This window comes from Hylaeus volcanicus, chromosome 3, assembly GCF_026283585.1.
Source record: "Hylaeus volcanicus isolate JK05 chromosome 3, UHH_iyHylVolc1.0_haploid, whole genome shotgun sequence".
In the NCBI taxonomy this organism is placed as follows: Eukaryota; Metazoa; Arthropoda; class Insecta; order Hymenoptera; family Colletidae; genus Hylaeus; species Hylaeus volcanicus.
In genome coordinates this window covers 20,121,364-20,143,371 of record NC_071978.1, presented here as the reverse complement: position 1 = coordinate 20,143,371, position 22,008 = coordinate 20,121,364, and the positions used below count along the sequence as shown (strand labels likewise).

Here is a 22,008-nt window from a genome sequence, read left to right as displayed (position 1 = left end):
TGTCTAAATTAAATGACAAGTTTGATGTTTCTAAATAAATGTTTCATTATATGTATGTGCATGAATAAACACATGTATATATTTATAATGGAAAATCGATTTCGAAACGTCAAACCTATAATTAAGCACAATTTAATTAAGACAAAATTCTTTAATATGCATAAAGGGTACGAATATTTATAGTGCTGAATGTATGTGAACATAAAATTTGTTCCAAGAAAAATATTTTATCAGTCATTATCCGAATGGTCATTACCATGACTTTGTTATTACATTCACAAATTGTTATTTTGTATACAATCTGTTATCTTTTCCTAATTTACTTTGAAATTGTACAAACGTTCAAGTTTGAATTATTATATAATGACAGAACAAATAAAAACTGTGCCAAACATTTTTTATAATCAATTAATATGCAAGTTTTAGGGTTACTATGCTTCTTGAATGTCCGAATGCTAAAGCAAGTACATTGCAGTACTTGGAAACAAAGATTTGCCATTTGTACTCTGTGGAGTATTAATTTTACTTTTTCTATATTAGAAAAAAAAATCATAAATAATAATATGAATTTTGATTATAAATTTTATATCCTGTTAAAACACTTTCGCAAGAACCATTTTATATTCACAGTCTACGACGAAATTCAAAATGAAGTTATTGCCAAAAACAATGCTTAGAAGCACACGAATAAAAAACATTTAATTAAATTTAATAAGATTTGTTATTTAATTAAATCGTATTAAATTTAATTTAAATATGTATCTTTACCTCATGTTACCTACTGTTTTCATGATTTTTCGTTGCAGAATACGATGAAGGTACACGTACACACATGCAAAATGTTACTTCGCCCTTTCACTAATACTTTAAACGCCCAAAGTGTTCATTTCGAGTTACCGAATCCGTCCATTATATTTTTTACTTGGGAACGTTTGTATTAATGAAAAACAGTGACAGATTAAATTATGCAATGTATCTCTGGTCAGTTAAATTTTTCACTTTATTTATCTAAAACAAGAGCTAAAACTATTCATTCATTTACTTTTAATTAATTACTTTTAAGTAACAGAGTATTGTATAACAAATAAACACTGTTAGTTGTTTCTTATACTATTCTGAAGGTTGTTAAGAAAATGAAGAATATATCTGCCTGGAAATTCATGTTTGCACGTGTACTGGATAATTCTAAAGCAGATCACTATACTTTTAACATGTACTTCTTACATTAAATATTAGCTAAAGGACTTCTGTCACAATGTCTACTTTCAAAGTTGGAGCCATGTTTCGATTGCAACAAAATTTTGCAAAGAAATCGTGGCAAGTTCTAAAATCTCGAATAATAAAAAAAACATTAGGTGAACTTACTACATAATTTGTTTGCTCAGTAACCTGCTTGAGAATTATCCCATATAAATTTGGTTCACTCGTAACCCAGTGTATATAACGCGATAATTAGAGAATGAAAACTTGAATTAACGAATAAATCATCCTATTCTCCGACAAAGAATCACGCTTAAATTTTTCGATACGTACCTCGTAAAAATATCTAGTTCGATATTCCTTAGACTGATATTGGTAATGGTAATTACCTCCACGACAAACCCTCGAATAGTCTTACGTGTATATACGACAATGAATCGTTTAAATCAGGAAATCTGATAGACGAACGTGCAATTTCAACGGTTCGAAACGTATGTAAATGTACTTTACAACGTAGAGCAAATTATTGAATCGAAAATATTTTCTATAGGCCAGTCAAACGTATTATACAAGATTCAGTTTGGGACGGATGATCGGAAAACGAAGATTTTACTTTAACAATTCAGCGTTGTCTTGCGTTACTTGACGGTACCACGAATTAAACGACTTTTTATCATTTTTTATGAATGCTAGCAATTAATTATAACTAGGCTGCAGATTTTATGAGTTTATGATATAAACTGATATAATAAATACATGCTGAACATAATTAAGAGATATGTGCACTTATGAAAAACGAAATGACAATATTATTAGACTAATCTATACTGATATTCTAAAGAGGAATAATATGTTTGTACATAGGGGGGTAATTTTTGGAACTAAAGAACCGATTCTACAAACTTTTTCAGTAATAGAGAGCTACGATAACCCTAAATAATTGCACAATATATTTAACATACATTACGTATATTTTTTGTATGTTTTTCATATTCCTGTACGCCATAAATGCATAAAATCTGCAATCTAATTATAATTAATGGAGAGTCGAGTTTAATATAGATTAGAATCACCTATCATCATGCTTACTTGAGCCATACATCCGAGCTAATCTCCTGATTTAGCGTTAATTTATGTTAAATAAAAAACAGGAAATGTACACTTCGCTTTGAACAAATTTTAATATTATTATAATAAGACAATGTGCTTAAAATAGCAAGGGCAACGTGTATACTCCTTGGCATTGGTAATCCAGTGTTACCTCATAGAAAATATCCTTGGATATTTTACGTGAATCTATCGTTTCAGTAATGCTACTTGTGTATCATTATTTTTATCCGTATCTTTATTGTTGTATACTGTTGATGATTTTTATTATATTAAGATCTGACGAGAGTAACAAATTGTATGGGAATCGTACTCGTGAAATCCACAACATTTTAAGAAGTGTCTTTAGTGCTAAAAAAAATGTTTAAACAAATACCGTATTTACTAACAGAATGAATGTAGTAATTTAGGGAGTATGCAATATACATATATGTACAGTCAGTCCCATAATTATTTGTACAATTTAAACAATAGGTTTGATTCTTCCAAATGAATTTTTCATTATAAATATATTCACGAATAAACTTTACACATGTATATATATATCTGTAATGAAAAATTGATTTAGAAATATCAAACCTATTATTTAATTTATACTCTCTTCGATAAACAAATAGTACGATTACTTAGTGGACTCACTGTATATTGCATTCAAGTTTTTATACTAAAATTCATTTTTGTTTTTATAAAATGACATTCTAGAAATTTATTCTCCGGTATATTATGTAAAATGTTGTAAATATCATGTTTATTAATACTAGAATAATTGAGTCCCTTAACTATTAGTTCAAGGAAACAATTTTTCTTCAAAACCTAGAATATGAATATAATAAACTATAATGTTTTCAATACTTAAGATGTTAGATGATCTAACAAGTAACAAACGGTGCATGCACAGCGAAGATATGAAGAAAAATAAATAAATCGTTTAAATAACTTTATTACTTGAATATTTGTATTATAGTATTGTACTGTTGTTTTATATTTCTATATGTGGGCGAATTTATAGCGTTGAATGTACAGAACGCGGTCAAATAAAGTCTGTAACATACAGTAACACTTAATAACCGTAATAATTCTCTAGAAATTATATTTCTCACTCACGTTTTATTAGTTCGTAATTAAAATTCGACTATTCCGTTTCAGATCACGATCAAACCAAAGTGCAATAGTATGATGCTTTACATAAAAATAAAAAGAGAATATAAAATAAATAAATTTAGATCGAAATAAAACTAACAAATAATTGTTAATTAAATTAACAAATAATTTTGAACGCGAATCTACTATATTATAAGTTTAACTAAATTAAATGAGTTTAATTTAATTCCTAACTCAGTTACTTTAAAATTGAATTGTTCTGATTTGTTATGGGCAGATAGAATGGCTCCTAAAACTGATGAAACGAATAATGCACACTCTATACATTCAAGCCATAGAAATGACATATTACTGAGAAAAATTGCAGCTATTAGCTCGTATTATTTGATAGCATCTAAATGATAGATTCATCAGAGTGCTACCAGTGACGTAATTAGCAATTACATACTTCAAATAATATCGAGGTCCCAGGTCTCACCACGTGGAGGTTGCTGCATGTGGAGACCCTCTATAGGGTGAAAGGAACGTGCCCAGCACATCCCAATCACCCTCTGTTTACATGCAATTTATACTACCCCTTCACCCTAGACTTCTCTAACAGAAGTTACAAACTACTTGCTACTCAGTTACCACCACCACTACCGTTTATCAACACCATACAATAAGTAAGACTTTCATGCAATAATGTAGCTACATAACACCAAAAATACTGAGGACCCATGCATACTTACTACACACACAGTACCATATCCTTAACAATAATGGGAGAAGGGAAACATATCAATATAATTAATTCTATTTTTTTTGTCTTATTTTTAAATATAAATTATCCCTACTTAATTGAGCGCTCAATCTATAAGTAGCCTATCTATGTATATAGTGATCATTGTATACGAGTAAACACTATAGTGTTTTTTCCTTATAAATTACTTATCTATACTATTAAACTAATTACATTTATATCCTGCCCACAGAAGCGTCTATGAGAATACAAGAAAATGTGTGTTCCTCTTTTTGTGGTAACTAGTATCCCACGAAGATTCTTTTAAATATAAATAGCCACCGTAACTAAAAATCTAATTGTTTTTACATCCTGCCCACGAAGATTTTTTTAAATATAAATGGCCTCCCTAACTAAAAATCTAATTGTTTTTGCATCCTGCCCACAGAAACGTCTATGAGAACGCAAGAAAATGTTTGTTTCTCCTCTTGTGGTAACTAGTATCCCACGAAGATTTTCTGAAATATAAGGAGCCTCCATAACTAAAAATCTAATTGATTTTACATCCCGCCCACAGAAGCGTCTATGAGAATGCAAGAAAATGTTTGTTCCTCTTCTTGTGGTATCTAGTGATCCCACGAAGATTTTCTGAAAAACGAACTAAAATATATAGAACAGAATTCAATATGGTTGTCATCAGAAATATGAAGTTTGAAATCCCACGCTACAGCCATTTCGCAACACTATCCTGAAAGAAAACGCGAAAAATACTAATTCAAAATATGTAAATTCAAATCGGACGCGATTCATCAGACGCAACACTAACAGCAATCGCGATCAATATTTATTCGCAACACTACCCTGAAAGAAAACGCGAAAAATACTAATCATAAGTCTAAATGCTATCGCGAGGTGCGTCATTATTCGCAATACTAATTTATGAAATACAAAATGAAGCTCCCGTGCACCATGTTCAGTAATACGAAACAGTAACCCTGATCTAAACAAATGCCATTTATGGCTGCGCAGCTCCATTTGCTACGGAGAATCCTAACTTGCTCGGTGATTCTGGAGCTGATGATAGTGTCACATTTGGGCTCTTTGAATTTCGAAATTCTGATTCAAAACGCGAGAATTTAATTCAAATCGGACGCGATTCATTTATGCGCAACACTAATGGCACTCGCGGCTAGTTTTTGTACGCAACACTACTCTGAAAGAAAACGCGAAAAATTCTAATTAAAAGCTAAATTGACTCTAAATACTACTTGACAACGGTCGCGATATTCATTGTACGCAACACTAATAGCACTCGCGGTTGATATTTATCTGCGACACTACTCTGAAAGAAATCGCGAAAAATTCTCAGCAATAGCAAGTATCCTAAAGATCGAACGCGATTCATATTCTCATTTCGCAACACTAATGCAAAACGCGGTTAGCCCAATTGACATTGGATGATTTCCCACGTTGGGGTACATGACCCACCTAAACAAACTACGACTACTACAACTACAGGCGAGTACAGTGAAAAATACTAATTCAAAATATGTAAATTCAAATCGGACGCGACATATATTCGGGTCGCGAATCATATCGCAGTATGATCGATACCATATCCACCTGATATTTAGTAAAAATATAAGTAAACGTGTTACCTTTCTATTTTATAGAAAATTTTACCATACTTCGTGAGATTCCACTTGAATTAAAGACGCATCCATCATGGCGTCGATTATACAAGAATTGGCGCTCAAATTTAAATCAGTGTTCTGCAATAAGAAAAGATGGAAAGTTTAATTACATTATAGTATAATAGAACAATAATCGAAGACGAAATAACCCGCAAAAGATTGCAATTTCATTCAAAAAGGCATAATATAATTTATACCGAACGGGGAAACAGAAAATTGATCGAACTGTTCACACAGTGTTAATTTAATTTATAATTAAAAGCTTATTAATATTAGATAAAAGCACCAGTAGAGAGTAAACGAGAGTACTAATAGCGAATAGCAACGATTAGATGGCAACAGATAGGTCCGAAATATATACAAACAAACAACAATACAAATATATACGAACAAATGAAGACGCTCGGGCAGTGACCATACGCCATACGCCATACGCCACGAGCCATGCTGCGCATGCGCGTTAGACAAGCTGAGCATTCAGTACTGTAATTATAGAAAATGATGCGTGGTACCAATTCTTTTACACTTCTATCATTCTTACTCTAATTTCTCTTCAAATCATACATAAATCTTTCGCCTTTTTTTCTATAATTTTTTTAGGCAACTAAGGGTGCCAATTTTATTCCAAAGCTATCCCTAGCACCACTGCTTAGAGAATCTTTAACCGCATTTTTTATTAAATTTTTGTATTTCCAAAAGAGAGATTAAACATCGTTGAACCATGTATTTCTATTAATATTGTAGAAAAAATTGCTTCTTATAATATTACAAATATATTCTTATAAAATTTCAAATATTGCCGCGCTTTATACTATTTCTACAGAGTCTCTCTGTCCTCTTTTATCTGCTGACTGATAGAAAGAGATGAATATACATCAACAAAAATGCCTACCTCTAAGAACAACCAGAGGCACTGTCGGACTTAGAAACTACAGGGCCCTGCTTAAAACATTTTTGCAGAAGTTTCTACGTTCACAGCCGAAATCTGAGTTAATGAAATAATGATGTAATTTATTCATTATTTAATAAACTTTCATATGATGGCAATTTTTCTTGCTGAAACTAGAACTACTCTGTATTGTAGAAGGTCATGGTAGAAATAAATTACAAAAATTCCTCATAACTATTATTATTACAATGTAACAAACATGAGAAAAAACAATCTTCCTTAAGCAAATTTTACTTTTCAGGCATTTGTACATTTTATTAAAAATTATTCAAATATTCAAATGATTGTATACCTATAATTTTAAATTTATTTTGCATTACGTACTTCAATAATAGTCTGTGTTATATGAATTGTACGTTCTATTATTAAACATTTTTATGTATATAATATTCTAATAAATTTTTCCTCTGTTTTCCAAAGTGATTACAGAAAATATAACTTATTTTATTTCCCCTATTTGTGTTACTGTACAATGAGTATAGGAGTATAGGAAGTATAGGAACTTAATTTTTTTTATTATAACTTAAACATACTTACAGTGAGTGACTTTTATATTCAAGCACTTAGAAGTTATATATACCTATAGGTATATAATACATTATGAATCCTATAATATGAAGATTACATTTTACTACACATTTTTGTTTCTAAATATGTATCTTGAAATGATGTGATCTTCATCAACAATTTTGATAGTTGTGCAATGGTATAGCATAAGAAAAACTAAGAATTCCAATTGATACAATGCCTAATACAAGTAGCATGCTAATGTCTGGCTGTATTTCAACAATTGGTGTCAGTAAACTTGTCTTTAACAATGAAATAATGGACAAAATTGTATATTTAAATTTCCTAAAGAATAATTTGCATAAAAACGCAATGAATATTAAGATTCACAACATTATGAATTGAATAAACAAACTTTATACTTATATTAAGTAGACTCAATATCATAATCCAATAACCTTAATTGTTATACTTACTATAGTTATTGTTATAAAACGACAAAGTAAAAAATGCAAAGTATTACTGTATGAAGTAGTTAGTCACGTTCCTTCCACTTTAAAACTGTTAATAAAAATCAAACTTGTGTACAGATGGCACACATATCGATATTCACCGACTGAGACGACGCAAGGAGATTTATTTTGGTTTAGAAATTAGTGTACTACCCGTGAAAAATAGAGGTGTACGGCCGTGCTTTTTCGCAGTACTTGCTCGGGACTCAATTTTTAAGTACTTGTTTATCGGAGATCAAGAACTGAAAGAATGACCCGTAAGTTTTTTTGTGGTATTTTCTTATTGGAATGTTTGGGACAGTGATACCGTGATAATGAAAATTTGGAACACCGTACAGATACTTTGTATATGCCATTTGTCTGTTAAATAACTTTAGAATCAAAGACACTATATCTGGCTATTGGTTTTTCTTACAAATTATACATTTATTGATTATTTATATTATTTAGAGATACGAAAAAACAACCATACTCGAACCATATCCGTAATAACTCGTGACGACAATTCAACTTTCGTTCCTCTTACTGTATTTTAAGTATTTGCTTCTCCTTTTTATGTTTTGTTTTTGTATCTGTTGTTCATCGTGTTGGAATTTATTTCATTTATCTTTCTTATGATAGATGTCAAATTTTTTAAATGTAACACAAAATTCTCAAAATGGCATTTATGTTTATGTATAATTTCATATTCCTATTTCCACTTTAGATATATATATACATATATATCTCTATTATAAATTTGGATCGTTTTTCAATGTCCATAAACATTATTTAAACGTACAGTTGTGAATTGCAACTTCCACTATTTAAAGTCAGAAATAAAATTTTGTTGGTTAGAATAATTAATTTCTTTTTTTATATGTAATATAATTATTATGGACCATTTAATCAATAAATATCTGACTATCTTCGTTATTTATTGATACACAATATCATTTACAATGATAATAGTGACAAAATAGTCAAAATAGAACCAATTTATTTTTGTTCAAAATTTGCAGGTTATCATATTAACATCTTTAGGTTTCATATAAACTTAAAGAGCATAGATGAATACATAGAACTTTAACCTTTAAATTCTATAAGTTTGTTAAATTACCTACTTGTACTTTCTTTAAATGTATACATGTACCCATAAGCGATATGAGTGCTTATTCTAAGTATATATATATACTTATAGGTTCACAGTACCCAATGGATTATATTAAATAAAAATATTCTTACCCTTGACATAGGTGGAAATCAACGCGAATTAGCACGAGCCAAAAATATGAAAAAAACTGCAAAGAAATCTGCTGGTGAACAAGACAGTAACAAAGGTCTCTCACTAGAACAGCGCAAAGCACGGTAATAATTAGAAAACAAATTTACTTATATATTTATATTAATTATATAGTCACAGTACATTGTGTTAATAAGAATTATTTTTATAATTTTAGAGACGCAGAGCGAATGAGAGAAAAACAACTTAAGAAGCAGCAAGATCAGGAAAAAATTAAACAATGTGCAAGATAATTCTATCGATGCACCATGCAAATTCTTCGACTGAATTCAATATAAAACTTTAACAGCTATGTAATTAAAATTCCTCATCATAAAGCACCAAAGTTAAGCTTAATGTGAGTGCATAAAAGATTCATAGTGTTCTTGATCATAGAAAATATCTTCAGACTGCATACTACAGAACTTAGTTAAAATGATCATGTTATTTACGTGTTGTTCTCATCAACAATAATAGCCATCATGTATAAAATTATTGTTACCTACATCTTAACGGTCAAAGGAAATGCGCATTTGACCTGTTCATCTAGATATAAGGAACTCAATTAAATATGAGGGTATTTGTAGTACTAATTTTCAATTTGTAAATTACAGTTTTTAGTTGTTTAATATGTCATATAAAAAGTGACTAACAAAGTACAATATCAAAAAGGTATGTACTTTTGTCATTCTCTTTGGCTCATAATAAATTATTCAATTTTAAAATAGGTATGAAATTTTCCTGCTTCATAGTAGTATATTTTTTACAATATCTATAATCTAGATACAATTGTAGAAAATGATTGATTGGTGTGCTCATTGGAAAATAACAATACTATAAGATACTCATGTTTGAACCTTATAATAACTGAAAATGCAGATATGTAATTAAAAATTACATAGAAGGTTATAATAGTTAGACATATTAGTTTAACAATGTACAGGCTTATGATTCTGCTTCCTTACAAGTAGAATCTACTGTTTGCTTAGCAGACAAGCTGATCTTATAGTGAAGATAGAGGAATATTAGTTTCTGTCATAACTAGAACATATTAAATTCCGAGATTTTTGTGACTGTGAATAATTTCTTTCATTTTCCAAAGTAAATATAATGTTTCAATCAAATTTCTGTAAGTATTATATTCATTAATTTTTTTGTTGTAATCAATTTGGATGTTACTTTATCATGAAAACATTGGAAACATGAGAAGCGCAAGTAAGTACCTAATGAATGCTCTATTTTCAATTCTAGTGGGACTGCCATTTCATTAATGTTAATAAAACCTGTCTAGTGGCAACCACATCGTATATGTACTGAAAATAGAGAATGTATTAATACTTTATTAGAACTATTAAACGATATAGTATGCGCTTTACAACCTTAACATGCTAGCATAAAGACGAATTACAACGAAAGTATCAATTAAATGGAATACATATAATGAAATCAAGTTTAAAGCTTGAATGTAAATAATGAGATACGTATATAATAAAAAGGAAGTCAGGAATGAAAGGGGGTCTTAAATCTGCATCAAAAGAATATCGTTTTGGTAGATACCATCGAATATCGTATTTATCGAAAGAGATAATTCGGTCTATTTCTATATGAGTAAGGATTAAATATACAGCATGTCGGATAAAAAATACTCGTTTTATTAAAAAAATCTCATCTGTTTTGTTATGTATATTGTATTATTTATTCAGTTTCTCTAGTATTTTGGAAACTTCGTTTCTGTGCTCACCTAAAATCTCGTAAAATTTATCAAAGAAAAGTTTTGCATTTTCTTCTATGTGTGCCATTCTTCTACGTACTGCATCCAATTTATCTGTTGATTCTTCTAATTCCGTTGCAAGTGTTTGTCTGTCTGGCATAGAATCTTGAATTTCTTTAATATCGTTCTGCAGAATTTTGATTTGTTCTTTTAATTTTGACTCTTCATTTTTGGCATCTGTTTTAATTTTCTTCATAAGAGTTTTCTTTTCTTTAATATCGTTAGCAACATCACTGTTTTCATCTTCCAAAATCTTAATTTTCTCTTGGAGAGTCTCTAATTCATTAGAATTTAATTTTACGAAACGTTCTTTATCAACAATTTGTTTCTTTATTGATTCTTTCAGATCATCCATTAAACTAGCCTTAACATTTAATATGTCCATAATTTGGGGATGATTTATATCTTTTTCTGGCATTTTCAATTCTTCCAGATCTACACCCATATCATCGCTAATGTGCATAATAATTTCTTTATTATATGTTAAAACTGCTTTGGTTAAATTGCTATTAATAGATGCTAATTTAATGTCCATTGTGTACAGCTCTTTTTGTATATCTTGTAAATGGTCATCAAATTGATGCGTATAATTCTGCATTTCCGTACATTTCTCCAGTATTTTATCTCTTTCTGCTTTAGACATTGACTGCTTATTAATAATCGAAAGTAATTCATCGCGATGTTGGTTTTGCAAACGGATTTGCTCGTACAGTGTATTATTCTCAGCTTCTAATTGATCTGCTTCTAAAGCAATTGTTTTTGTGTACTCCTCTTTTGCACGAATGTCACTCAATTGCTTCTCTTCGTCATTCTGTAAAGATGCCAATACTTCTTGTAGATGCTTTACTTCTGCATCAATTGTGTTTGCTTTTTCCTCAACTCTCTGCAGCTTATCTATTTCCTTTTCTAACTCAAAACGTGCATTGTTCAAATCCTCTTCATTGACTCCTTGTTGGTCTTCAATTTCTTGTAAATATTTTTCTAACAATGCTGCTTCTTCATCAAGCTTCTCATCATTCCATGCATTATAGAAATCAAGCATCGAAAAGAGATTATATCTGTGGAAACTGGCTTCTTTTTCATCTCCCACAAAGGGTAAATTCTTTAAATTATATTTTTGGAAAGCTATTTCCCTTACTTGACAAATTTCTACTAACCAGCAAGTCCAAGCTAGAACATTGGGCCAAGAGTGCATGGCATTAGCAGTTTTCAACCAAGATTTAGCAATAACTCCTGGATAGTGAAGTTTCTTTGCAATTTTTGGCAATTCCTCCACATAATTAGAAATTGTAAGAGCTTGTTTTATACCAAGAGTTTTTATTAAATGAGCAGAAATTTCTACAAACATTTTCAAAGTAACAGGTTTCATGCTACCGTTACTATTAAGCATGCAAGAGAGTTGATTGTCAGAAAAATATGCATCAATTGTATGAAGCATGTGAGTTTGATACACTTTGTCCGATATGGGTCTTGTATCTTTTTTAGAGCCCTTAGCACTAAGGCTGCTGGCACGATCTGCTGACAAAGATCTGCGCCCTGTTGGAAGCGCCAAATGAACTCTGTTAGAAGTTGCATGTATTTTTGGAGTCATTGGCCCATGGCGAAGGGGAGTTCTACCTACAATAATGACAAAGGTCAGTTCAGATACCATTGGTACCCTCTGTATACATTTTGTAAAATGTTATAAAAATGAAACTAAACGAAGCGTTAATATTTCACCTGTTTCCTTCAAACCCGGTGTCCTGTTACTCAATCTGTCACATGATACTGCTCGAAGTCTGGGTATATGAGAACTCTCAGCCGAGGAAGTAGAAATCTTAGGTTTACTAGTTTGAGTCTTTCTCGTATCAATTCGTATCAAATTTATCTCTTCCCTCTCAACCACACTTATCCTCACAGGATTCGTGGATGACCTGCGCCCTACAGAACTGCTCCGCATTTTTATTCGAATAAAATCCAACTCTTTAGTTTGCTAATTTAAAATTTTGAACAGTTTTGAATCAAAGAGTATAAGCAAGTATAAGATAGAAGACTAGATGGGACTAAAGGAGAAGCAGCCTACAATGGCCTACAAGAGCCAATGTTAAAATATAGTATATGAGTTTCAGCACCTCTAATCCTATACTCTTTAGGCGGTATTTTTCACGCATGCGTAGCCGAGGACGACGTGCGAAATATTATAAGTTATGTTATAAAGTCTAACGAACCTCTAATGTTTTTGACTATGTTTTCTTAATTAAAAAATTGTATATAGACTTGTTACAATATAATTTACAGAATTTTTGTTTTGTCGACATTCTAACCAAACTGAACAAAGCATTTCCTCTGTTTTCGAAATAATGGCATAGATTTATTGAAAACTATGAATAATGTTATTTCAGATTGATATGTTAATAGGTACACCGCTGTATATGTAAATCTAACAATAACGTTTACAGTCGTTTAGGTGAGGTATGGAGATAATATTTCTAAGAGCTACAGTATATATTTATAATTAATCCAAAAATTTACATATTAAAATTTATTAAAATTTATATATATACACTATAGTGTAAACAATAGTGTAAACTATAGTTTACACTATAGTGTAAATGCGGTATTCTTTCGTTTGTTTATTGTTATTATGTAATTTATGTAAATTTTTGGATTAATGTATATATCTTTAATAATGTTAATAAATGATATTATTGGAAAAAGTAACGAAGACGATTGCTTTTTTAATAACTACGACTAACCATACACTGGTGTCCGAATATTTCTGGGAGTCACTGTATATCTTGGAAATTAAAAATTGGCAACAATTCCTTTTATTAAGAAAAATCACTATATCTAATTCTATCCTGTAGTCATCTAGCGGTGAACATACCGAACTATTTTCGGAGTACAACTAGCGCCTCTATCAGGAAAACGCCCAAGTTTGTCGTGAATAGTTCCCATTTTCGTGATAGATGGCACCACTATAGCGTATTTACCGACAATGATATAGAAAAAAACGTTCTCCTAGGTCAATTTTATTGTTGCAATACCTGTGATATAACTACAAGTTTATTACTATAAACGTAATAAAATAAATTCGTAATTATTATGAACGTATACCATAGGTTGGTAAAAAGCTATTAATAGCGCCATCTAACAGTACCAATAGGAACTATTCGACGACAAACTTGGGCGTTTTCCCGATAGAGGCGCGCTTATACTCCGAAAAATAGTTCGGTATGTTCACCGCTAGATGGCTATTCATTTGAGCGAAAATACCGGGAACCAACAAGAGAAATTGTAATAGTTTAAAAAAGAAGGCTGATACTTAATAAAATGACAAGATAAGTTAAACTGAAAATTAACAGGACAACGAATTTGATTTATACACATAGAGCACGATATATTCGTTTCTAGTTTGTCAAATTTCTTGTTTGGTAACTTGTGTGTACAATACATACACATTTTGTATTAAAATATAGGTTGCTATGCGTGACGAAAATTAAAAATTTGACAGACACTATCGAATATTGCTTGAAAGAAGGGTTTTACAATTATTTCCCATATTTTATTGCACTTTCCCAGAAAGAGTACATTCTTAACATTATTTAATTATGAATTGGAAACGTTATTACAAATTACAAATGTTTGAAATATCAAAATCAAGAGAGTAAAAAACGTGTAATTTTGTAGTCATATATGTCACTTGTTTGAAGAATAAATCTTTTGTTAACATGGGAAAGAAACAGTAGTACACCATGTCATATGACGAACTACAGATCTGTAGTATCTAGCCTCTGAAGGCTAAGACTGTTATAAAGTAGTCTCATTGCAATTAAAAACAATTCGACTTATTTCTAATTTGTCAAAGCATTCCCATTAGTTGTATTTTTATCTTTTCTTAGACTTTATTTTCGTTTTCTAATATGTTTGGAGGCAGTGATGTATTAAGTATTTGGGAAACTTCAAACACAATCTGATTTTGTGGACAATTAACAAAATTTAGTATATTCTTTTAATTAATGGTTTCTGTTCGTTTTTAAAATCTCTACAGTATTGACTGTCGCGTGATCCTCCACAATTTAGAAGAAAAATTCCACTTAATTATTTATAGATATTCAAATTTTTAAGAAGTAAGGAACAATATTGTACATTGAGCATTTATTTAATTATACTATGCACCTTGACCTAAAATTAAAATATTGCACATGATATAATCGTATCAAGTGAAACGGAAAATGCATCGATGGAATGCACTAACAAATATTTTCTTAAACAATTTCCGCTTATAACAAAGTGGATATTGAGATACAAAAATGCTTACATTTGTGAATAAGTTTTCGTTTCTTCGCATATAATAAATATTTCTAATAAACTTTGCAAGTAAAAAAGTATATATTTGCAGATTATAATCGATACTACGAGAATGAGAAATATACAAATACATCCGTCTTAACACATAATTTTTTTTACATTAAACAGATTTCTGAATAATATAAATTTTCAGAATATCTAAATTGTATTAATGTTTTTAAGAATAAAAATTAAAGAATGTTATGATGAAAATATTCCGTGTAAATGTATTTTAACAAAAATATTTAATTGGACAGACTATTGCGCCACCTTCACTGATTCAAACTATCATTGAATCACAGTTAATTCCTAAGTGACAGTTATTGTAGTGCAGAATAAGTGAAATGTTTGATTCATTTCTCCCCAAAATGGGAAATTTATCGAAGTACAGGTAAAAATTTAACTAAATATGTAAAATGTGATGTAAAAATATCGAATAATCGTATATTGAGCGGATTAAAAAAAAATTAAAATTTACTACAGTTTCGTAATTTTTGTTTATCTCGTTTGTGTTATTTTTTTATATTGGTTTGTAGACTTTTACGATCGATGTTTCTTATGAAACATAGAAACATTTATGCACATCCACAATTTACGTATATTTGGAAGATTTGAACAGTTCAAACTTTTTTTTTTGTTATAAAATACCACCAGTTTATCCCTATCAAAGTAGTAAATTATATATTTATTCAAATTGAATTTACGCTGAGATTTCAATCAATTTCAAAATTGTAACTCTAAGTATACACTTATAGATGAGAATTACAACCACTCAGAGTTTGTGTATCATTCAAATACCTACATAGAAAAGATAAATTCATATAAAATTTTCACTCAAGGCTTAATTAACTATAATTCTTTGTTTAGTATTTCATTAAATAACAGCTAATCGGATTCCTTGGATTTGAAAGCCTTGATTAAAAATTTCACTAAATCAATAGAAATTAAAGAAAATATAATAATGAAATACAGAACCTAGGTTCAGAATTACAATTCTGAAGTAAATTTTCTATATATGACATTAATAGCTATCAAGCTAATTTTAATCTAAAATTCTTCCTAGGGAATGTATTGCTTTGTTACTTGGGTACTTTGTGATTTGAAATAACAAAATTTTTCTTTTGTGGCTATTAAAAAATGCAAGGTTATTTACCGTATATTGAATATAATATTCTGTAAATTATATTGCATTTCGTAGTACAACTCGTACGCAAGATTTAAGTTTTGTATAAAGATTGTGTACATTTTTTATTACATCTTCTTGAAAATGCGTTATCACTGAATTTGAGAAAATTTTTACATTAAAAATAAGTCAGAACATAACCTTATACACAATTAAAAGCAGTTAGAGTAGTCGTTTTTGAACTTATTTTTATGAGAAAAATTTTATTTATTCAGTGGTAATATTGCTATAAAGATGTAATAAAAAGAAGTAAAAATTCAAATATTCATTAGTGAATGAATGTTGATTCATATAATGCAGGATATAATTCTATTAGATGAATTTTATGTAAAAATTGCCACTTCAAACCAGTATATTATAATGTTTAATTACGATTCAGATATCAAAAACTGAATGGCGAAGTGTAAATATTTCCTGCACTTGTTTTTCGTTACTAGAAAGTTAATTAGTAAATAGTACGTCGACATGACAATATTTTTACAAATGTTCGTACACACATGAAATTGGCTTTTTTTTATACTAGTATCATAATATTATACGGTATAAATATTTGCTTACAACTATTTCGATTGTATATTGTTACTGAATGTTTTCGTCCTTTTGCGCAAGGTAATATAGAGGATATAATGTACTTGAAAACTTGATAGAATTTTTTTCCTGCTGCTAAAACTACAACAATAATAAAGAATGTTGACTGCGTTTAACTACTGTAACTTCCTACTATTACAATATTATATCTGTAACATTAGCACCATATCTGTATTATTTTGCAGGTGAATTGTGCAATAAGAGTCATTAATTCAAATTTGCTGTTCGTGCTTTAAAACACTTAGAGTCGCGTCATTAAAATTGCACACTATGTCATACTTTATGAGTACATAACAGATAAAATTTCCAAGTATCGATAATAGAACAAAATTGGTAAATAAAACAATTGAATGTACTGTTAGGGAACATTGCATATCTATGTATGGTATTTCAAAAATGTAAAGTTTATGAAATCTATTAAATCAACAAATACGTCGAAAAGCAATTATATAAAAAATATTCGGTGAAATATTGCAATATAAAATTCGTTGGAAATGTTGGGAGTCTTTTTTAACAAATGAAATACCCAGAGTTGATATCTCGCACCATATGTTACAACAATAAACAGTATATTGTATTATTGAATTATTTGTGCACTCTGTAAACATCTATGATCAAATATAACAAATATTACTATTCAGAAATATATAATTAAGCGAAACAATACTTTCGTTAGGAGAATTTAATGTATGAATAGAAATTGTGTTATTCTTAAATTAAATTCGCTAATTTTTTTCGTTCAAAGGATTGTTCGTTGCTTTTTAGAAGATGAACGTCTAAGCTCTTCATTCGAATTAATAAAAAGATGTCGTGATTGTTATCAACTTTTCGTTCGAATTACAAGTCTAAAATGTACAATAATTACGTAAGAACATCTTGTTCTTTCAGCTGATATCGAGTAGCTAAATAAATATAGGGATGTGTTTCGCGTTTCTGTGGACATTGAATAAACATACAATTAAATCGAATAGAGGGCAATGTAACGTTATTACAAATGGTAATTCCCACTAAATCTTATGCATATATGTATACGTTGATATATACATACATACGCTCTATTATTATCGATGATAAATAATTTAGAACAAGTTTAACTAATAATTCTTTATGACATAATGTACTTCCTAAAACAGCACTTCGTTCAGATTCAGTTCCGTCTAACAATGATCATTCTAAAACTCTCTAAAATCCATTGGATGTGATAATACTCTAAAAAATTCCTGTTTTTTCGATGTTTTGTCAATCGCTTCGAGAAGTTATAGTATCTGATCAAATTCGTTATTAACACGTTGACTGCCAGATTAATACTCATGAAAATTTCTACAAGACTAAAACTTTTCTTTCTATACAAATGAAAACTATATAATTTAATATTTATGACGGTATATATCTTCGTAACCTCGTCAAAGTACACGAATCTTATCCAGATTTATTTTCTGCGACACCTATTTTAAGAATTAATTTATTCAATTCCTTATAGAAAAATTCTATCACTCCTACATGTGACGTGGCGTTCAACGCGTTAAACATATATGAATTATACTTATCATTTGGTTGTATCTCATTGGAAGGAATATCTTAGTACTGAAACAATTGTCAAGAGAAGAAATTACAAAAGAAAAAGTTGAATACGATTGAACTCGAAATCAGTGCTTTCTGTTGATTTGATCTCAAAGATGTCGATTTAAAGATTAAGGGAACATATAGTGCAAGTCTGAGCAATACAATGCGCGTGGAGGTGCGATTGATGTGTAGAGGATGTTGGTGGCGGTGGCGGTGGAGGCGGTGGCATATACAGCCACCCTGCACCGGTCCGCCAGACGGTACCTGATGCAGAGGACACCGGATGCAGTGGATTGACATTACTTCCGGTCGTTACATGCGAAGTCGGTCCACCCTCTACTCACATTACCTAAGACACAACAGATAAATACTTAATCGTATCTGCTGGGAAACTGAAAAATTCTACAAGTTGTATACTTCAATATCTCCAATTAATTGCAATAATATAGTTGTATGCGTAATAGATATGCATTTTAATGTTAACTAACGGATGCATATACTAATATGAGAGAGGTAATAACAATTCAACTCAGTAATGCGCAACCTGACTCTATTAGGTCAATAAAATGAAAGGACTATCTTGGTATTAGAGTTATTTTGAAGTGTACGAATATGGAATTAAATCTTGAAGAACTACGGTGCACCAGTCGATGCGACGACATTTTCCAATGTATTTCGATACTAATTCTACAAGGTATACATCGTCTATATATTGAAATTTGAACCTTCTCCACCAAATAGTTTTCACGTTAATCGATACAACTCACAGTGTTACACGTTGGACTAGTTTCTACGATTATTTATAGATATAGGTACATAGATAGTTTGTAATTTACCTGCAAGATTTGACTGGCTTCGAATGCTGTTCCAGGGAGTAGTATGACTGGGCTGCTGACATGTCCGCTTTCCACGCATATCATGTTAGGGAATTCGTCATCGCCGAAGTCGGGTATGTCGCGGGCCTTCTCCTGCCAAGGATTCCAGACCACAGTGTCAGGGAAATTGTACTTTTGAACTCGCATTTTCCTACCAGATACGACGTTAGTGATAATATGTTCCGGTTGCGTATTCTGGTAAATTCTATCTGTCCACTCACACACCGTCACTACGTCACGACCCTCTTGGAAGATTTGGTTGTCCCTCGTCTGTAAAAATAACAAAGTTTTCGTTTACTGAATGCTAACAGAAATTAATTAATTGAATGTTCATTAATATTGATACATGTTTCACTACTATGTATTAATGGTATATTGAATTGTATGTTCATTTTTTGTTAATGTTTTACGCTTTCATCAAGCTTAATACTCTAATTACATTAGGAGCCCTGTTATGGAATATGTCATCCTGTACCTTGTCGATAAAGGTGCATCCGTGAAGACCCGTGATTTGACATCTCCTAACGTCTGGTACTTTGAAGTATGTATGTAACAGCAAATTAAAGCTAAACGTGTGGTCTTTACTGGGATTGTACACGCCGATATTAAAATGTAGCTCCTTTTCTCGAAGGATTAGTCTGTACGTTAACCTAAATGGATAATTCCACATTGAACGGGTGAATTCGCTGTCCATTATAGAGAATATCGCCTCGACGTCGCCGCTGGGTAATCGTTCGGGTGACTTCTCCACGTTCCAGCGAATAATTCTCGCGAATCCATGGGGTGGTCCAAATGTCCATGCTCCAAATTGGGCTGAATTAAATCAGAGTAAACAGTAATTACTATTTTACGCATAATAATTTCTTTTTAATAACGGTTATCAGTACTTTCAAAATCCTGGTAATATATTAAAAACTCTTATCTGTGTGAGTACCCCTAGCCATTTTCTTCAGTAGTTACAGCACTTATTCTAATAAATTACCATCATGTTGTGCTTATACTTACGAAAGACAAATGGAATGCCTCCTCTAATGGCTTTCTTTCCATCGAATACAGCCTGCTTACTGAAACATAAACAAAATTGGACGCTCAGTAAAGAATAAAAGAAAAACGTGGTAGGGGAATAAGGGGTAAGACAGGGTTGTGAGGAATACTGGGAATGTATCATTTATACAAAAGGTATTGATATTATATAGTGTATAAGTGCACGTATCGCGAAGATCACTAGTTATGAAAGGAACTCGACATTTTTTAATAACAATTTAATTGCACAGGAGGCGTTTGGAGTATCTGAAACTGATAAGGCCTACAACCTCCTAGGTCCAGAGCCAGGAGACCTTAGGCTTGGCAAACCAGCCAGGTTTAATTAGTATAATAATATAATATACTTTAAGTTTTTGTTCAACTCTTTGGTGTAAGAACTTTATTTTTCGGATTTTCTTACAGATGAAGCTGTAATAAACAACATTAGGACATCACCTCGTAAAAAATTTACCATACTGTCAGTTTGTATAGGTGGGAGGAACTATGATTCTTTTAAACTATGATCGATCTAGTACCCAAGGCCAGCCCTTAAGGAATCATAGTTGAGCAAGTAGCCACCTCCACGTTGATTCTCGCTGTGAATACAAGAATACCCTGGTATTGTTTGTGTCTTGAAAAGGGAGAAGGAAATACCCAAGAATAAACGTGTTTAAACTGCAAGAGACTAGAATTAAACGGAGTCTTTCGTTGCCGTCGATGAATAACGAAGAGAAAGCTAGTTGTTACGATCATCCCTGACTTGAATGGCCAGGTGTTGGAAAAACAAAGTTCAGGGGTATTCAGACAACTCTAGAACTACAAAGCTGAGTAAAATGATCTTCCAACCATGACTTCTTTCTAAAATTAGTGGATTATTGAGGAAGAGTTTACTGGAATTTCTGGCGACAATTATTGCAATAGGGAAGTAGGTTTATACTAATTGATTCGCCCTTCCACTCTCTATTTTCAATAATGTAGTAGTGTGCAAAAGAAGTAATAGTTTCATGTTGGTAGTTTTAGTGTTAAGTAGTGTAGGTGAATCCCTTCAATTCAGTAAATAATTTATTATGTTTTAATCTGAACAAAAATAATCAAAGGCCTCTCCTTTCTTGCATATCCAAATGATTTCTTCCGCTGATCAAAGGTTTGTTGATCTCCGAATCCTGCTTCTAGCATGTTCAACTTTTTTCAAAATCCTAATACCAGCATAATTTGAATTTGGATTCCTCGCCAGAGAATCTCGAAAATGCAATAGGTTTCATTCAACCCAGCATTTCTGAGTATATCTTCTCCCCCCTGATTCTCCAGCAAAGTATAAATTATCCATTTACCGCGTTACAGGTCTAAGTGGAGCGTTTATCCAGCAAGCTGAGGATCAATCGTCGAGTTAGCGTTCCGATTTTTATTGCAAATCCGTTGGTAACGCGTCGTCCAGGATATCGTCATATCCTCCAAATCAACAATGTAATCTATTTTCCTGGATGTGTAAACTATGGATGGGTGGGGGTAATCTCATCCGTTTGCACGATCTCTCGAGGCGAATGGAATATACGGAGAGGAAAAGGGCGCGAGGGGTTGAGAGAGAGAGAGAGAGAGAGAGAGAGAGAGAGAGAGAGAGAGAGAG

General features: G+C 31.2%; 2 protein-coding genes and 2 long non-coding RNA genes across 4 annotated transcripts in view; 2 read left to right on the top strand and 2 right to left on the bottom strand.

Annotated features, from left to right (window-relative positions):
* The first annotated feature begins 8,066 nt into the window (after nucleotides 1-8,066).
* Nucleotides 8,067-9,257, top strand: LOC128873746 (uncharacterized). Its single transcript, XR_008456483.1, has 3 exons — nucleotides 8,067-8,136; nucleotides 9,027-9,138; nucleotides 9,231-9,257. It is a non-coding gene; the product is annotated as an uncharacterized LOC128873746 (long non-coding RNA).
* A 1,426-nt stretch (nucleotides 9,258-10,683) lies between these two features.
* LOC128873745 (kinetochore protein NDC80 homolog) lies at nucleotides 10,684-12,762 on the bottom strand. The gene is made up of 2 exons (XM_054117545.1): nucleotides 12,543-12,762; nucleotides 10,684-12,440 (listed from the first exon to the last, which is right to left on the bottom strand). The coding sequence occupies exons 1-2, from the start codon at nucleotides 12,760-12,762 to the stop codon at nucleotides 10,744-10,746; spliced, it is 1,917 nt and encodes a 638-aa protein (XP_053973520.1). The 3' UTR covers nucleotides 10,684-10,743.
* A 2,181-nt stretch (nucleotides 12,763-14,943) lies between these two features.
* LOC128873650 (uncharacterized) overlaps nucleotides 14,944-22,008 on the bottom strand; it is a 22,360-nt gene continuing 15,295 nt past the window's right edge. Inside the window, exons 3-6 of the mRNA XM_054117349.1 lie at nucleotides 20,367-20,425; nucleotides 19,837-20,174; nucleotides 19,323-19,631; nucleotides 14,944-18,835 (exon numbers count right to left, since the gene is read on the bottom strand). Coding sequence (XP_053973324.1) covers nucleotides 18,827-18,835; nucleotides 19,323-19,631; nucleotides 19,837-20,174; nucleotides 20,367-20,425 — 715 coding nt within the window. The 3' untranslated portion in view covers nucleotides 14,944-18,826. The remainder of the gene's footprint in view (nucleotides 18,836-19,322; nucleotides 19,632-19,836; nucleotides 20,175-20,366; nucleotides 20,426-22,008) is intronic.
* LOC128873651 (uncharacterized) lies at nucleotides 20,451-21,451 on the top strand. Its single transcript, XR_008456457.1, has 3 exons — nucleotides 20,451-20,540; nucleotides 20,636-20,721; nucleotides 20,808-21,451. It is a non-coding gene; the product is annotated as an uncharacterized LOC128873651 (long non-coding RNA).